The 17773-nt window shown below is 31.6% G+C and overlaps 2 protein-coding genes across 2 annotated transcripts; one reads left to right on the top strand and one right to left on the bottom strand.

Moving 5' to 3' along the window:
- Nucleotides 1-1430: 1430 nt before the first annotated feature.
- On the top strand, nucleotides 1431-4112 carry LOC143603885 (thioredoxin-like 1-1, chloroplastic). Its single transcript, XM_077080549.1, has 4 exons — nucleotides 1431-1727; nucleotides 2841-3020; nucleotides 3592-3756; nucleotides 3828-4112. The coding sequence occupies exons 1-4, from the start codon at nucleotides 1506-1508 to the stop codon at nucleotides 4110-4112; spliced, it is 852 nt and encodes a 283-aa protein (XP_076936664.1). The 5' UTR covers nucleotides 1431-1505.
- A 10642-nt stretch (nucleotides 4113-14754) lies between these two features.
- LOC143603884 (histone-lysine N-methyltransferase ATXR4-like) lies at nucleotides 14755-16721 on the bottom strand (the record flags this gene model as incomplete). Its single annotated transcript, XM_077080548.1, has 6 exons — nucleotides 14755-15091; nucleotides 15723-15794; nucleotides 15912-16091; nucleotides 16185-16254; nucleotides 16340-16465; nucleotides 16671-16721. Coding segments are annotated over 6 exons (618 nt in total), but the record flags the coding sequence as incomplete, so codon positions are not given.
- Between the last annotated feature and the right edge of the window lie 1052 nt (nucleotides 16722-17773).

Here is a 17773-nt window from a genome sequence, read left to right as displayed (position 1 = left end):
TGGTGTTTGAGGAGTGGTTATGGTGATGGTGTGGTAGAACATAGAGAGAGAAGTGAGATGAGGCAGCTGGCGGCGATTGGGCGGAGGGTGGTGGTCCAGTGGCGGAAGAGGAGGAAGTGGGCGGAGGAGTAGATGGTTAAGAAGATGGAGAAGAAGAGTGGGAGGTATGGTGATGAAATTAAGATATGCAAATTGGGATGGTGGATTATCCAGTGTTTGGATTTGAATGGCTGGAGGTGGTTATGTATGGCGGTGGTCGGAGGTCACCTGAGAAAGAAGAAGAGAGGGGGAGAGGAGAGAAGATGAAAAGAAGAAAAAAAGTTATTAATATAAAGAAGAGAGAGAAAGGGTTTTATATTTTTTTATTATGTAAGACGAAAAGACCAATATGCCCTCACATGCGCCTCACGTGAGGGCATTTAACTGAGTTTTTCTAACCCAGTTAGCGTAAAGGACATAACGTGTAGAAAAAAAAAGTTTAAAGTACACCGCCTGCAAGGAAACTTAGAAAAGGACACGAACCGTAATTTGGCTTTTTTTTAAAGGACAAAATTTGTAATTCTGTCCAAAAATAAATAATAATAATAATAATAATAATAATATGATAGGATTATCAAATTCCATAAAATGTAAAATAATTAAATAAATCCATACACAAATAATATATCCAGGATTAGGATTCTGCGCTTCGTGACGGGACTAAAAAATTGACAAAAAAAAACATAAGTAAAAAAATTAAACCATAACCCCATTGCAAGTCAACGTGTAGTCAGTCTGTATCAAGTCACGACATTGAAACTAAACAAAAGAAATAAACCCGTCAATTCCAAAATACAACATATTATCATAGGTAGAACCATAAAAGCCGGCACGTTACATCTGCGAACCAACCCAAATTCGGTTAGTATCAGCGGTGCCAACACATGTTCGCAAACATGAATTAGTATGCCAAAAAAATATTTTAAAGGTGAGATATTAAACATAGAAACACGGATATAAACCATGCGACGATTGAATATTTTTAAATATTGAAAAAAGCTTCGATCATTGTAAAAGATGAACTATAAAATATATGAAAGTGAAGTTTAAAAAAATTATTTAACTGACTAATAAAACATGTAAATCCGACCTTCGTCAAAGTTTAGTATTTAAAAATATAATTTATTAAATATTTTAATTAGTTGGGAAAAATTATCAAATTCCATAAAAAATGTAAAATAATTAAATAAATTCACACAAAAAATAATAATAATAATAATAATAATAATAATAACAAAAATAATAATAATAAGGACCCCACAAATTCTCAATTTCTTGAATCACAATATCGAAACAACTTTTAATATCAACACGTATACAACAAGTACATTACTCAACAAGCAACAATATCAAGTGCACCTTTTTATATAACACCACCTTTGACTACCACCACAAATCACATCTTCAATATTTTCATCTTTACAAAGCTCAATCAGAGATTGAATAATAATAATATTATTATTATTATGGCTAAGATTTTAAGTGATGGGTATAAGTTTTCTGCATGTAATAATAATAATCATGGGTTTGGTTGTAATAAGTTTGATCATTTATCTCCGGTTATGGTAAAGTTGATGCCGATTAATTCAAGTTTCCGGTCAAATTTGACCCTCCGGTCAACGGTCAACGGTGAGTTATTTGGCCGGAGAAAGGTTGGTACCATAGCAGCTGTTGCTTCTGAATCTAAGGTATGTTTTATTTAAGGTTATTTTTGTTCGTTTGTATTCTGTCTTGATGTAAATATTATATTTTATTATAATTTTATATTGTAATTTGTGACATTTAAGTTAAAGTTAAGGGTTTTATAGTAAAAAAAAATTATTATAAACATGTATGGGATTATGTTTGAAAAATGTTTATTGGTGTTTTCTAAAAGTTAATAAGTTAAAATGTGTGTTTCACAATAAAAAAACATTTATTTTAGCTTTTTGAAATGTTTAAAAACAGTTTTTTAAAAACCCAAAAAAAAATAAATAAGTCTTCAAAAATAAATAAGTCAATAAGCATTTTTTAAACTCAATCTCAAACATGCTTTTGAATATTTGCTTTTGCTTTTTTTAATGGTTTATAATTGGGGTGTAAACTAGCCGAGATGCACTTTAGCTGATTGAGATCGGCTCATTAAAAACTTGAGTTGGGCCTAGCTTAAATGAGCCCAAACTTGTCCTTCAAAATAAGGAAAATAGTTCTAGTTGGCTCGCTAATCTAAACAAGCCTACTATTTATCTAAATTTTGTTTAATATACTAAATATTTTCATAAATAAATAGTTATAAAATAAGATTGAGATTACATCGTTAAAAACTTGAGTTGGGCCTAGCTTAAATGAGCCCAAACTTGTCCTTTAAAATAAGGAAAATAGTTCTAGTTGGCTCGCTAATCTAAACGAGCCTACTAAGCCTAATATTTATCTAAAAATTGTTTAATATACTAAATATTTTCATAAATAAATAGTTGTTATAAAATAAGTAAATAATGACATATGTAAAGGTTAAATATCATGTTATATGAAAAAGTTAAAACTATAAAGTAGGTACAAATATTAGTAAAATAATTAATAAATAATAAGCGAGTCAAGCCCGAGCTGAGCTCCAGCTTGAAATACTACTTACGACTCACGAGAGCTCGAGTTTAAGAAATATAGCTCAATACGAGCCGGGCACGAGCTTGAAAAACTACTCAGGAACCGAGCTTAAGATGAGTTTAAAAATATAACCAAATTAACCATGCAAATGTTGTGTTTTTAATTTATTTTTTTGCAATTATTAGTGATTAAATATGTTTAAATTTGGATTTTAACAGATGGGTATAATTAGCATTGGCAAATCTTTAAAATGGTGGGAAAAAGGACTTCAACCAAACATGAAGGAAATAACAGGTGCAGAAGATCTTGTTGAATCACTTCTAAAAGCCGGTGATAAATTAGTAGTTGTCGATTTTTTTTCGCCTGGTTGTGGTGGCTGCAGAGCTCTTCACCCTAAGGTTTGTCACAAGTAGGCCTGTATATGAAAAAAAACATTCAGCAAACTGTTCGTGAACCGTTCAGTGGAAAGTTCGTTTATTTAATAAATGAACGAACATGAACACACGTTTTGTTCGTTCATTTATGTTTGTGGGTGTTCATTTATGTCCGCTTATTTATGTTTGTTTACATATTAATAAAAAATAATTATATATTATCTGGATGAGTCATCTACTAAATGATTTTATATTTGTTCATTTAAGTGTGTTTATTTATGTTCGTTTATGTTTGTTTGTGTTCAATTATATTTGGTCATATATGTTCATTTATCTTTAACTGTTTGTTTATAATTTAAACAAATGAACATAAATGAACACGAACATGTTCATTTTTTAAATAAACAAACATGAACACAAAATATGTGTTCGATTAAGTGTTCGTGTTCGTTTAAAGTTAAACGAACGAACGAACACGATGATGCCCTTGTTCGTGTTCGTTTGGTTCGCTTACAGGCCTAGTAACAAATTCAAAGCATTTTGTTCGTCATCTTTCGTAACGCGTTTTTCTTATTATTATTCTTCGGTTTTACAGTTATGTCAGCTAGCAGAGATGAATCCAGATGTACAGTTTTTGCAAGTGAACTATGAGGAGCATAAATCCATGTGTTATAGCCTCGGTGTCCATGTTCTTCCGTTCTTTCGGTTCTATAGAGGTGCCGAGGGTCGGCTTTGTAGCTTTAGCTGCACCAATGCTACGGTGCGTATCCGTTTTATTATTATTTGGTCATTCTAGACTTTTAGTAACGATTATAATTTATAACTATACAGATTAAGAAGTTTAAAGACGCGTTAGCGAAACACAAGCCCGATCGATGTAGTTTAGGCCCGACAAAAGGTTTGGAGGAGAAAGAGTTGGTGGCACTCGGGGCAAACCGGGATCTTTCTTTTGTGTATGATCCAAAACCCGAGCACTCACAAAAGGAACTTGCGCCTCCACCGTTGTCGCCAGTGCCAACGGTGGTTGCAGAAGCAGGTTCAGGCTCGGAAACTGGGTCACCGAGCCTGCCTCTGCCTATTCCCTTCAAGTCAACATTGGTGGCTTCTGGGAGATGAATGGTGTTTAATTTGTACTATGTTGCGGATGTGTAAATAGTACGAAGGCGTAGCCGCAAGCGTGAGTGTTCGTCTGTTCGCCCATTTTTTTGTGGCGTTTAGAAGTTTAAATTCCGCGTTTAGTATATGTGTATTGGTAAATGAAACAATGTGGCTTTGTTTCATTTTTAAGTTAAAGTTTGGTTTGGTTTTCACTTAAAACATAGCGCGGATCGGTTTGATTTGGTTCAGTTAACCGAAAAAACCGACTTGGCTTGGTTAATCTGGGAATATCACCTATCACCAACTCGAGACCGCATAGCTTAAGAAATAAGAATATTCGGTTCGGTTATAGGTCCAAATTCAAAAAGAAAAAGGGGGGGGGGGGGGGTTTCTTTGTTAGGTTGAGTAAATGGCAAAAACTTTATATGTTTTGTGACAGCTATCACGGATGTATGAAATCGCCTTGGATGCATGAAATCGCCTTTTACAGCTCTTTTTTTTTACAGTTTTTATTGAACGAAAAACTAGCAAAAGCTAGCAACAAAAACAAAACAGTTACATTATAAGAAGAGGTTTTTAAGTCACTCGGTACAACTAATAATACTTTTACTATCTCTATTTGTAATTCATGAAAACGAGCAAATAAGAAGAGAGTCGAAATTAACATCTTTTCTGCTAACTTCCGTTTGAAAAACTACTTCTTTCCGAGCCCGCCAAATGACCCACCACGCGAAGAGAATAATACCATGAATTAATTTCCGCTTCTTACTAGTAATTGAAAACGTGTCGAGCCATAACTTGTAATTGAAAGCGTGTCGAGCCATATCAAGTTAGTTTAATCTTTTTTGTATTAGATATAAATATAGAAGAGTTGAATTAATATGTTATAATATGTAAAAAAAATAAAAAATCTTATGTATATATAATATTATATTTTTGAAAATACACTTCTTTTTTATGATATATGCCTGACATTTTTGTTTATGATGTATAATATTAGTTCTTGTCACCAATATTGACAATATTGGGTAAATAATCATAATATATCGCCGTTTGCATGTATTTGTTTGTGAATTTGTAATCTAAATTCAGAGACAGATCTATATTATGTTTAGACATGTAGTGAAGTAAAAAGTAAAAACTCCACTCTCTTTACATTTCCACTCATATACTTTTCCCATATTTATATAATAAGATCCAATTTTATGGTAAACCCTTACATAATTTGAGTTATACTCTTAATTTATACAATTAGCAATTGAAAACACTATATTTTCATAACTTGTCGCAAATTTATATTTTATATAAGGTTCGCTACAATCGTATGAAAATAAAACAAAAATCTCACTTGAATATTCTTTAAAACTTTTAAAACTATTGAAATCGAGTCTAATTTCAGAGGTATTACTTAAATTTTAATTACATTAAACTACATAATCATAAATATAAAAAGAAATTAATTAAGTATTTGACCATTGTATCATAACAGTAAATACCAAAATCAGTGACTTAAAACATAATCATAAATGAACTTTTTACATAAAATAATTTATTGAAAACATAGTCGCCTCCAAGGCGTATCAACCCCGATAATAGCTTTCGTTCGGTTTCTCTCTCCGAGCATCTCCAATTGATTGTTCTCGATGATCAAATACCTTGTGGATGAACTTGTTGAGCTGGGTAATATATAGATTTTATGAGAGTGACTATCATACAAATGAAATGAACATGCAAACAATACAAATCGAAGAAAAAAATGACCTTGTGGCAAACTGGATATCTAGTAATTACGCGTATAGCGTAATTACACTATATCACAAAAACTAATTAAAGTAATTTAATTACGCTATAGAATTTACAAGAAGCATAGTCTTATAGCATTACAATTTTACAACTAGCTTAATAAAATTACATTGGTTGTTACATTGTACGTAGTGTAATTTTATTACTCTAGTTATAGTTTTTGATATAGTATAACTATACTAGACATGATTACTAAATAATCACCGCGTGTTTTTCTTTCTTATTTTCTTCGTACACTTCACACAAGTTTTTTAGTTTATATTAATCCCCACTCCTAGATTTTATAAAAACTTATGAATGAAAACATTGGAACTATATATATTCCCCATTTTTATATATTAGTATAGTACTGTACATAACTTGTAAATTAGCAAATTACTAAATAAACATCTTAGAATCCAAAATTCATATTTATTTTTTATTTTGTCCCACACAAAAACCAACCCAACTGGAAAAGACTATTTTTATAAATCCTGGGATTCGGGTTTGTGTTCGGGTTCATTTGAAAAGATTAATTCAAATGCATAAATTGCTTGAAATGTTTAAATATTAAGAAATTGCATGCAGGGATGAAGCATAATGAGGGCCTGGGTGACCCCGACCTCACTGTTTTTTTACTCAGTAGTGTAAATTAACCTTTTTTCGTCCAAAAAATTGTATACATAGTATAAATTTACCTATTTTCAGCAAAAAGAATTTGAGCCCTCTCTGAAGTTTTCGTCCAAGCTTCGGCACTGATTGCATGACAACTTCAAATTCCAATGTCACTTACAAAGAGTCTAACATGAGAAGCAGAAAGAAGAATGTAGCCAAAGACAACTTGCCGAATAATGACTACTATGGTCCGATGGACGTATGGTCGTTTGTTGCCGGCAAGTCATCCTTGGCTGCACCCTAAACAATTCTGAATCCACCATGTTAGACCATGAGTGAACCTGTGAATCCTCATAAGAAGATGATGAAATGGGAGTAAGTGATAAGAGTGTGAATGGGGGGTATTTATATGGAATTCTGTGTAATAAGTAACAATAAATATATTAATTAATTAAGTAAAAACAAAAAATATATTTTAAAAATACTTTTTTTTCACTTTTATTATTATTATTTAGTATAACATTTAGTGTGACCGTATCACATATCACTATCATCTAATATAAGTCTATAAATAACATGTTTTATAAAACTATTTATAATGGTTTAAGAACATCTCGTTATATCATTGCCACGTAAGCATGAGAACTCACATTAAATTTTCGTTAAGAATATGAATATGTAATGGTTTAATTAAAAAACAACTATTTTTCAATAGTTTATTTTGAAAAATGCATGTTGAATGCATTTTTTAACAACAATTTATACCGTTATACTAAAAAATAGCTTGCTAATGGTAAAAGAACACCTATGTAATGGAAACAATATATAAGTTTTACTGCATTTTATTATTTATAATATAAATTTTAGAGTAAACTTTAGTTTCGTCGGTGAATTTTCTCTAAAAATCAACATACATGTGTAAATTCAAACTTTTTTGACCTTTTGGATACTTAACGTAACAATTTTTTTATCACTTTTTGTCTCTTGACGTTACTGATTCTAACGTTTATGTTAACTCGCAACATTCTGTTCCTACTTCCCAACGACTCACATGAGGGTATTATCGTCTCTTCAAGTGATTGTCAACAATAAGCCTAAAGTTTTTATTGATCATCTCCTACATTAACATTGTCAAATATTTTATGATCACCACACTCAAAACTCTTCTTGGTCTTGATTTTCAAGTTATAGTTTTCTTCTAGGACCAACATAATGTGATACAAAGAAAGGTGTTAATAAGTTTAACCCTTTGCACATATTCAAACAAGCTCTTCACATAGGTGCCTTAGGGCTTAGACCAAAATTAATCCATATTCATTTTTAAAATATTAAAATGGTAATAAAAGACCATGTCACATGGATAACCTAAAGATGGCAGTAAGATTTAGGGTTGTTTCATGAGTCGAGCTCGAAATTAAACAACGTAGATATGCTAGGTTCCAGCTTGATCTTGAAATTAAACGAGCCTAAGATCGAGCCGAGCTTGGGTCGAGCTTGGATCGGTTACAAAAACTAGCGAGCTCGGCTCATGTTGTTTGAAATCAAGTTTCTCTAGCTAGTTTACTTCAAGCTTTTATCGAGCGAGCTACGAGCCAAGCTTTTTGAACAACCATAGTAAGATTCACTGAAAAAATCGTTGAGTGAACCAAATTGAGTCAAGTGAATTTTATTACAAGTACTTTGGCAAGAATAATGTATTTTTTTGGCTTTTTACAATAAAATATGTTTTAATGTCAAGATAAATTGAGTCGAGTGAATCAGCTCGATTCTCAGTCGAGCCGAGCTCGAGCTTAAGATTCCAGTTCGATTTCAATCTTAAGCTCTCGTTGCATTGCGTGGACATGCACTCTCTAGTGTGCGTGTCTCTACATATAAAGCCATTGTATTGAAAAAATGAGTGATATTAATTAACTAATTGAAACTTATAAAAAGGAAGTCTAAAAATGTCTAATATTGAAAAAGAAATGATTGTGTATAGATGTTTAGAATTAATTATGTGAAAATTTTTAAAATGTCCCGTTTTTAGAAAGAGATTTAAATATGTTCCTCCAATATTCAAATTCCTTCTTTGTTCCTTTATTAACTCGTCTTCAGCTCTAAGTTAGGAAATCGAGACGATATGTTTCTTAACTAGCTGCCACCCCCTCCATATTAGCTCATAACTCGTCGCTTCCCCACTACGTTAGCTCAAAACCCATCGCATCCGCTCCATGTTAGCTCAAAACTCGTCGCCTCCACCCTATCTTAGCTAAAAAAAATCTACCTTATCTTTATTAAAAACATGGATCCAAAACATAATTAAAAAATATTTGAATATTTGAAATTTTATTGGTTTTTAAGTACTTGTATACTGAATTTTGGATAATAATATAATTTTGAAAAGTCATGCATACCATCAAATTATTTTATGTGTCCATTTCTTAGATATATTTTTTAAATAACAAGATATATTAGATTTAATTTTTTAGCTAACATAGGATGGAGGCGACGAGTTTTAAGCAGTGTTGTGAAACCCGGCCCGGCCGGTCGGACCGGTCTGACCAGGACCCGGTCCCTATACCGGGTTGGGTCACCGTATTAGACCCGTTTTCGAAAAACCCGGCCGGTTTTGCGGGTGACCGGTTGACCCGGCTGTTGACCCTGCAAAACCCATTTTTTCATTAAATTCAAAATGAAATGTGCATGCCGGGATTCGAACTTGAATCATTTTGGAGATAGAAGCTTTAATAATTACCCATGAGCCAATCAACCAAGCTTCATTGATGTCTAAAGTTTGTTATTATTATTATTTTTGGTTATCCTTATTTTTTATACGTATATAAATTATATATATATATGCAATTATATATTTAAATTATTTATGACGTCATCTGGGTCAAACACCGGTCCGCCCTTTGACCCGGTAAAGCGTCCGGGTCGACGTCCGGGCCGGGTCTGAAAACATTGGTTTTAAGTTAACATGGAGTGGAGACGATGGGTTTTGAGCTAACATGGCGGGAGACGACGGGTTATGAGCTAATATGGAGGGAGGTGACGAGTTAAGAAACATATCGTCTCGATTTTCTAAGTAGAGCCGAAGACGAGTTAATAAGGAAACAAAGAGGGGATTTAAATTTTGGAGGGACACATTTGAAATCTCTTTTTAAAAGTGAAACATTTTGTGAATTTTCCCTTATGTGGTAGCTAAGATGACGTGTTTGTAAGTGTTTAAAATAACCGGTGGTTAAATACTTAAAAAGTTTTTCTATTTCAAACAAAGGCATCTGTTACAAAAATATCAGTCTCTCTCAAAAGTTCATAACACTTGACATCTGCCACCCGAGTCAGAATTCCTCATAGAAGGGTAAGGTGGAGATGAGGCGGAGTGTATTTGTGAAAATAAGTGATTTGAGTGTGAGTGGTAGTGACATAGGCAGTTGCAGAGAATCCTTGAACCATGTGCTCATGGACAGCTGACTTACTCGTATACCAAAGATCCATACATCCGACTTGCATTGCCTGCATGGGTGTTTCTGTGCTGTCCACAGCCGCTACCATTGAGCAATCTCATGTTACATTTTGGGACCTAGCTCCTTTGTTTTATTATATTTTAATAAATAACCATCACTTATTTAACATATCCGTAGTAGAGTCATGAGTTTTTTCTTACGAGTTTATAGTATTTTTTGATGTTTAAGTTTATTACACATTTACACTGCAACATTAAAGTTTTCGGTTCGGGTTTGGGTTTAACTTTCTTTTATAAAATCGTCATTAAGTCGACTTACTTTACATATCTATAGTAGAGTCATGAGTTTTTCTTATGGGTTTAGTATTCCTTGGTGTTTGGGTTTGGCTTTTTTGTATGAAATCATTAATAAGTCCTAAATGAGTAAATGCGTAAATTCGACACGGTTGTTACATAATTCTAAACATAAACATATAGTTGTAATCAAGTTTGAGCATATTATAATTACACATATACTATAAATTATAAACATAAACAATCCAGCAAAAACTAATTAACTTGATTTTTTACTCCTATTATATTTGAAATTCGAAATGAAAGACAGATGATTATTGATGATTTAGGAGGGTATTCGTGAGATGAAAATCGAGCATGTTGGAGGGTCGTTGTTGTCGAAGGCTGGCCACATGGTTCGATGGTGTATAACTCGTTCAAGGATTATCTGGGTTTGGTGAGACTCATACCCGTGAATTCGGGTCAAATGCATGAGAACCCTCTATTTACCAAAACCAGAGAGCTTTTAAAGATTTCGTTTATATATATTTAAGATGTATGAGTCAGGTATCCAAATCAATTGACTTTAGTATTTTGCGATCAATATTTTCTTTAAATATTTTGTATAAAAAAACGGTTATTTACTAAAAAAATTAACTAATTTTTTTTATAATAAGTAGGTTCAAATAACGTTTTTAAAATGATAATAGGTTCGCTTATTACGTGTATATAAAACAGAAAATAAATTGGATTCGGCCCAAACTAATACACCAATAGCTACGCCCATGCATCCATTATATATAGTTAAACTATAACATCAACTATACAAAATCAGAAATATTAAAATAAAAACTTAGTTATCATACCTAACTTATATATTGGATTATAAGTACATACTTGTATTTATAATAAAACCTTGTTTATCATAATGACATTATAAACATTATTAATTATAGGAAAAAGTTTTCTAGCAAAACACGAGTGACAAATGATACGTGACTGTTAACGTGGCCACAAGGGCTTACACACACATATGTTTGTAAAAGCAGGAACGTAATTATGAAATAATGTTAGTAAAAACATAAATTTGTTCAGATTAATATAAATATAATATAACGTAGTACAATATTAATCATAAAAAAGATTATGTGAATTTGGTGTTTGGAATCCTATACCACTTTTACAGTAAAAAGTTTAACTTTACTTTGCCTTGATTTTGCCAAAAACCTGAGTGCATGGGTGTTTCTGGACTGTCCTCAGCCGCTAAGATTGAGCAATCTTATGCAACATTTTGGGACCCATTTTTTATTATTTTATTATTAACTAGTTTTTATTCTCCGTATTACAGGAGATGTTTTATATTGTTTGTTTTAATACTTATTTATTTTTTAATTTATATTTTTATTATTGTATGAAAGTTAATAACATACTTATGGTTTGATGATAAATTGTTACACAAATAAATGAGATGTTATAACCTGATTTAAAAGCTATATGGTTTTGATGAGACCCAAGACCCGTTTATTTTTTTACTATGAAATTGGTTTTTTTAATTATAAATAATATTTATGAAAGTTAATAATATACTTATGATTTGAGGAGACCCAAGACCCGTTTATTTTTTTTACTATCAAATTGGTTTTTTAATTTAAATAATATATATATATATCTTTTTTAAAATAAATAAGGTATTATTTTTTATTATATCATATTTTATAGGATTTTTACATAAATAATTTGGTGATAATAATTTTTAATTTAATGAGATGTTATAACCCGTTTAAGGAATATCTGGGTTTGGTAAGACTCATACTCATGAATTCGGGTCAAATGCATAAGAAGCCTCCATTTAAAAATTAAGCAAATCTGGTGACTCCAAAAAATGGGGGAGCGACCACATCACGACACATATGATTTTTATGTCTTCGTTTATATATATTATTGATATTGTATTTTAATAATCAGAGCAATGTAACAAGTACAGAAAGTAAAAACATTAAACACACGTCTACTCAGCTGGCACATTACAAAAATTTTATTTTCTTAAAAATATTCAAAACCCAATTAATAAAGAACTTTTAAAACGCCGAAAAATATTGTTACATCTTCACCACCTTTGCGCCCAAAAGGCTAAAACTCCTCACCCGAGCCCACCACCTGCAAAAGGCCCCACCTCCATCTCAATATTTTCTAGTTTTTACTCAAATTGTCTTTTAAAAATGAGTTGTAAGAAATTAAGAATGATGTTTAGAATAGGTAAAAATTGATGACATATAAAAACTTCTAAAAAATCCTTAAAAACTCCTTAATGTGGATGCCATCATTCATGATTTATTTAACATATTAGTCCTTTCTAGCTATAAGATAAATTAATAATCATAAAGATAAAAGCAGAGATATATAGTTTATATATAGAGGTGGATAAATAAACCGGTTAACTAAATCGACTTGAAAACTGAACTGAAACCGATTATGTAAAATCCGATTTGGAACTGATTGAAACCGGAGGTTTATAACCGGTTTGTGATTTTTACCACCAAAACCGGTTCCAACCCGTTAACTGAACCGAAACAGACCAAAACCCGGACAAACACCGATCAAAACCTGAACCGAAACCGATCGTAAACTAATCAAGAAACCGGTTTCAACCTGAACCGAAACCGATCGTAAACCGGTTTTGACTTTTGTTGACCAACCCGAACCGGTTTTGAATTTTAAACCGGTTTGCGCACCTCTATTTATATATGCTTTCATGACATCTAACATATGACATTGAACATATCCGTCCTTTTTATGACATTTACATTTAAATTTGTTTGCAGTTTGACTCCTTACGCTAACTCCATTATCTAAGCGAGAGATAGTGAATGGAGTTTGTCTAAGGAGCCAAAACTCAGCTTTAATTTTATGGGTTCATTTAACTCAACTGATTTTTTTTTTCTTTTAAGCTAAAAGAACAATAAGATGTATATGAAATGAAAGGAAAAAAAAAGCAATATACTATTAATGTATAGGAGAGTAAAACCAGTAATGTTCTAGTTATTGGTGAGCTCGGTACCAGTATTTAAAATCATAAAAAATGATTACTCCATCGAAGAAAAAAATTCGGTAAAATATCGGTATCGTAACAACCGTTCCGTACCGATCCCGAAATTTCAATAAGTTCATACCAAATTAGTACCGGTAGATGGTACAATTTGCTCATCCCTGGTTCTAGTATAATAATCGCAAAAAGAACAAATAAATAAATAAATAATAAATAAAAGATTATTAGAATTTGGGGTTTTGGAATCGTATACCCCTCCGTGACTACTAGTAATGCGTGTCAGATTTAGCCAGCATCTTTATATTCCTATATTTATTCTTGTTCCTTCTTCAAACACATAAAATAACTCGTATATTTCAATATATAAACAGTAAACTTTAGTACCTAACTAGATATATAAAAATATAATTTTAACATTAAACCATTGCAAGGTATGAGACTTGTCTCATTATCGGTTGTATGGGCAACTGATGTGAGGTTATAAGCTAAATGAATTCCATTACCTATGAAACTAGTCTTTTCGGTTGAATTATTCTGTTTGGCTTGTAACACTATCCAAATTCAGTGAAATACCTTTCAAGTCCATTAAAAGTAGAGATAGTTATTAATAGGGGTTTGCGTGGTCTGGTTCAGTGCGGTTTTTTGGCTAAAACCAAACCGAAAGCCAAACTTCGGTTTTTGTAGTTTTTGAAACCATTCAGTTTCGGTTTTTTCGGTTTCGGTTTTTTCAGTTTTTGCCATTTAAGCTTGAAAATTTTTGGCCGAAAAAAAGTTAGGAAAAAATAATTAATTTAGGGACAAATATTGTTGTTAACTGTAAAGTAATAGACTGTTATACATTTTATAAAAAATATTGAAGTTACAAATTTATTAAATTCTTATAAATTACTTGTAATAAAATATAAAAAAAAACATTTTATTAAAACCGAACCGTTAATGCGGTTTTTACAAAAACATAAAAACCAAACCGTCGGTTTTTTGTTTCGGTTTGGATTTTTCGGTTTCGGATCGTTTTTTTTAGTTTCTTGCACACCCTTAGTTATTAATATCAAATAAAATTTTTTTATTTTTGGTTACAATATTTTGGTTACAAACATTATTTATAATTTTAATGGTTATAAATTATAATTAATTAGCTATGTAACCAATACGGTTGGTGGTCCATTGACAAAAACAAAGCCTTTAAAACACTAAAGGGTTATAGGTTTTGGGTTTAAGTTACCAATAGTCCAATATGACCAAAAATTGTCTTCAAAATAATAATAATAATAACTCTATGTTACGGTTTAGAACAGATTATATAAAAAAGAAATAAATATAAGAAAATGTTTTATATATATGAAAAAATGGATTTTTAAACTTATTACTTAAAATAAATTTAAAAGAGAGACATAAGGTTAAAGAGCCCACACACTATTTGAACAGGTGGCCTTGTATAACTAGTAAAAGTGAAAGACTCAAACCATTAATGAAAACCATTGTATGCACTATGCATTACATAAAAAGCAACAATAAAACCGAGTCCAAACCGAGCTCGAGTTTTAGGCATATGGCTGAGACGAGCCAAACTCGAGCTCAAGCTACTTATACCTAAACGAGCTTAATTGAGCTTGGACTAAACTCTTTTAACTTATTTTGAAAGTATCTAAAACCTATTACAAATGTAGTCTGAGTGAGCAAGAAGTGTGTTCAACAAAATGAGTGCATAAATGGATCAATCATTTGACATACAACGAGGGCAGTTACAGTTGAAACCAAATCCGTTGGACAAAATATTTTGTCTTGCATCACGATCCATGCTTGCATCGATGTAACATATCCTTAGTTCTTCACCTGCCAAATCAAAACAACTATTATTCATGCATGTTACATTGTTAATAGTTTACGGTCCATTTTATCATTGTTGTGTAGTACTAGCGGGCCTTTGTAACCACGAACAAATACTTAAGCAACGATCGATGAGGAATGGGAATTGATGATTTGAGTAAAACTTTCTCCTAACAGTTCGTAATGACCCATCCTATTTCGGGCCAAAAACGATATTCAAATTCGATGCTCTTCTTGATAAAAAGTTTAGTTAACAATCCTATTCTTTTATTCTTGATTGGGACCCACAACGATAAACTAAAAATATTACAGGTTTTGGAGTTAAAAAGGTTAAATTTTAACATATAATATGCACGTATTGTACACACATATATGGACCATGGAGAGAGGCTGGTTCGTGTACTAAGTGATTTCTCCGTGCAAATAATTATGTATACAAAACACATTTATATATAATAATTACGCACGGTAAATAAACTTTTTTTTATAAATTTATTGTTTTAATTTAGCAATTCTGTACTTAAAATAAAAGAGAATAAAATACTTCATTTTCTGGTATAATTTTTTTTTTTTAAATAATGTAGTATATAAAAGTTATCCTTTTTTTAATCAAATAATTTAAAAAGATTGATCTAACCTGCTTCAATTTCTCTCAGAGCTTTTAATCTTGCTTCCACATTTTCCACCCAAACTATGTGCGTATTCGGATCTATAGCAGAAAAAATAAAACATGCATGTCAAATATGTAATAAAGTCTTATTTTACTTGCATATTTAATGCGGATTAGTACTGTTATGCAGGCCGGCGAAATAATATAAGTAGTTACCACAGTCATGATTATAGAAAGATGGAAGCATGTAAACGGCATTGCCAACAGCAGCTTCTGATTCTACTGATGCAGCAGCTAATGCAAGTAAATCTTCATAACTATTTCCCGCCAATTCAATTCGGAACGCATTGATACGTATGCGTGCCAGGACACCAGCGTACCATTCAATATTTAGAACTGTGTATCAGTTATTCAAAGTATAAAAACATAAAAGAATATTTCTTCACTTATATTTGTAAGTCGGCATTAATAATAATATAATGAAAAAACATGTTAGCTGTTCGTCTTTCACGCCTGAATCTTTAAAGGCTCCTCTCAGTAAGCAAAGTTCTTCTTCCATCTGGCAAAATATGTGTAAACAATAACAGTTATTTAAATGGCACCTGAATCTTCTTGCTTGCATAACAATAAGGTTTACCGTTTACCTGAGAGATCATTTCAGCAGACAAGCGTGCAGGTTGAAGTATGTCCAAACTATTTGCAGAAGTCGCTCCTGATATTACCATGCAGGCCAGTCGTTTGGCGAGAAGTGGATATTTTAAACCCGGGTTCTTTAACAGACAGGTTTTGAAGAAAATCAAAATAAGGTAAATATATATGAGTTCAACTAATTGATATATCATCTTATGAAATAAATAAGTGTATTTGCCTCTTAAATTCATGCTAATAGGAAGCTTTCTGAGTTTGTTTCATATGTACAGGCTTAAAATTATGGGAAATTGTAATAGAAAGTATACTAGAAAAATGCTTACCTACAATGAGCAACAAATGCTGACCAGTCAGCTTCCTTTCAACTTCATAGAATCCCTGATAAAAATAACAATATGAGTATTAAATATTTAAATTTTTTAGTAAAAGATTGCAATTTGCATAATTTTTCAAATTCATTTCTATTGATAAGATCTTAATTTTTGCAAATTTGCAATCCCTACCAATATTGCTATACTTCTATTATATGATTTAAATTTGTTACACTTCAATTATAAACTAATGTGGGTTGTAATCTTTTACAACATGTTACACTGCCAGTAATATAAGTACCCCTTGAGGTGGAACCAGATGTAGTTAAGGGGGTGCAGAAACATAAAAAACCAATTAAATTACGAAAAAATTGAGCCAAATGAAACCAACGGTTTGGTTTTATTTTTTTGTAAAACGGGACTTATGGTTCGGTTTTGGTTTTGCATGTAATAAAAACTGAAAAAACTTAATTGATTTGGTTTTCGTTTTTTTATTTTAAGTAAAATTTATAATAAGTAAAATTTATAAGAATTTAATAAATATGCAACTCAAATATTTTAGCTCAAAATGTATAATAATTAATTGGTTATTAAACCAACAAAATGATTTAGACCTAAAAAACATTACTTTGGGCTGAATTTGGCTAAATTTTGAAGCACAAATGGCAAAACCAAAAAAACCAAAACCGAACTGAACTCAAACTGAAAACGAAAAAACCGAAACTGAATAATTTTTGAACATTCAAAAACCATATTTCGGTTTTTGGTTCGGTTTTAGCCCACAACCGACCCAATCCGAACCGTGTACACCCTTAAATGTAGTCATCAACATTTATCATAAAGTTTTCGAATCAAGATCAAATTCAAAATCGTCATTCGACCACAATGATCTCGTTTCTGGTTTTAGATCATGTACCATTTCATTTAATGTGAACATATCCTGCAAAAAATTTGGGCTGCTTTCGGCCTAAAATTTTCAAGCTCAAATGGCAAAACAGAAAAAACCGAAACTTAATGATTTTCAAAAATTCAAAAACCAATTTTTTTTGTTTTTGGTTCGGTTTTAGCCTAAAACCAACCCAAACCGAACCATACAGTCATCTAAATTTGTCAATTTAA

This window comes from Bidens hawaiensis, unplaced genomic scaffold (genome assembly GCF_021521415.1).
Source record: "Bidens hawaiensis isolate Kalapana, Puna unplaced genomic scaffold, B.hawaiensis_p1.1 tig00063316_1, whole genome shotgun sequence".
NCBI lineage: Eukaryota > Viridiplantae > Streptophyta > Magnoliopsida > Asterales > Asteraceae > Bidens > Bidens hawaiensis.
This window is presented reverse-complemented; position numbering and strand designations above follow the sequence as displayed.

Bases quoted from the DNA above. Each gene is read 5' to 3' on its own strand.
- LOC143603885 (XM_077080549.1), top strand. From the start codon at position 1,506: ATGGCTAAGATTTTAAGTGATGGGTATAAGTTTTCTGCATGTAATAAT. The intron at 3,021-3,591 runs GTTTGTCACAAG...TCGGTTTTACAG, and splicing joins GCAGAGCTCTTCACCCTAAG to TTATGTCAGCTAGCAGAGAT. The intron at 3,757-3,827 runs GTGCGTATCCGT...ATAACTATACAG, and splicing joins TTAGCTGCACCAATGCTACG to ATTAAGAAGTTTAAAGACGC.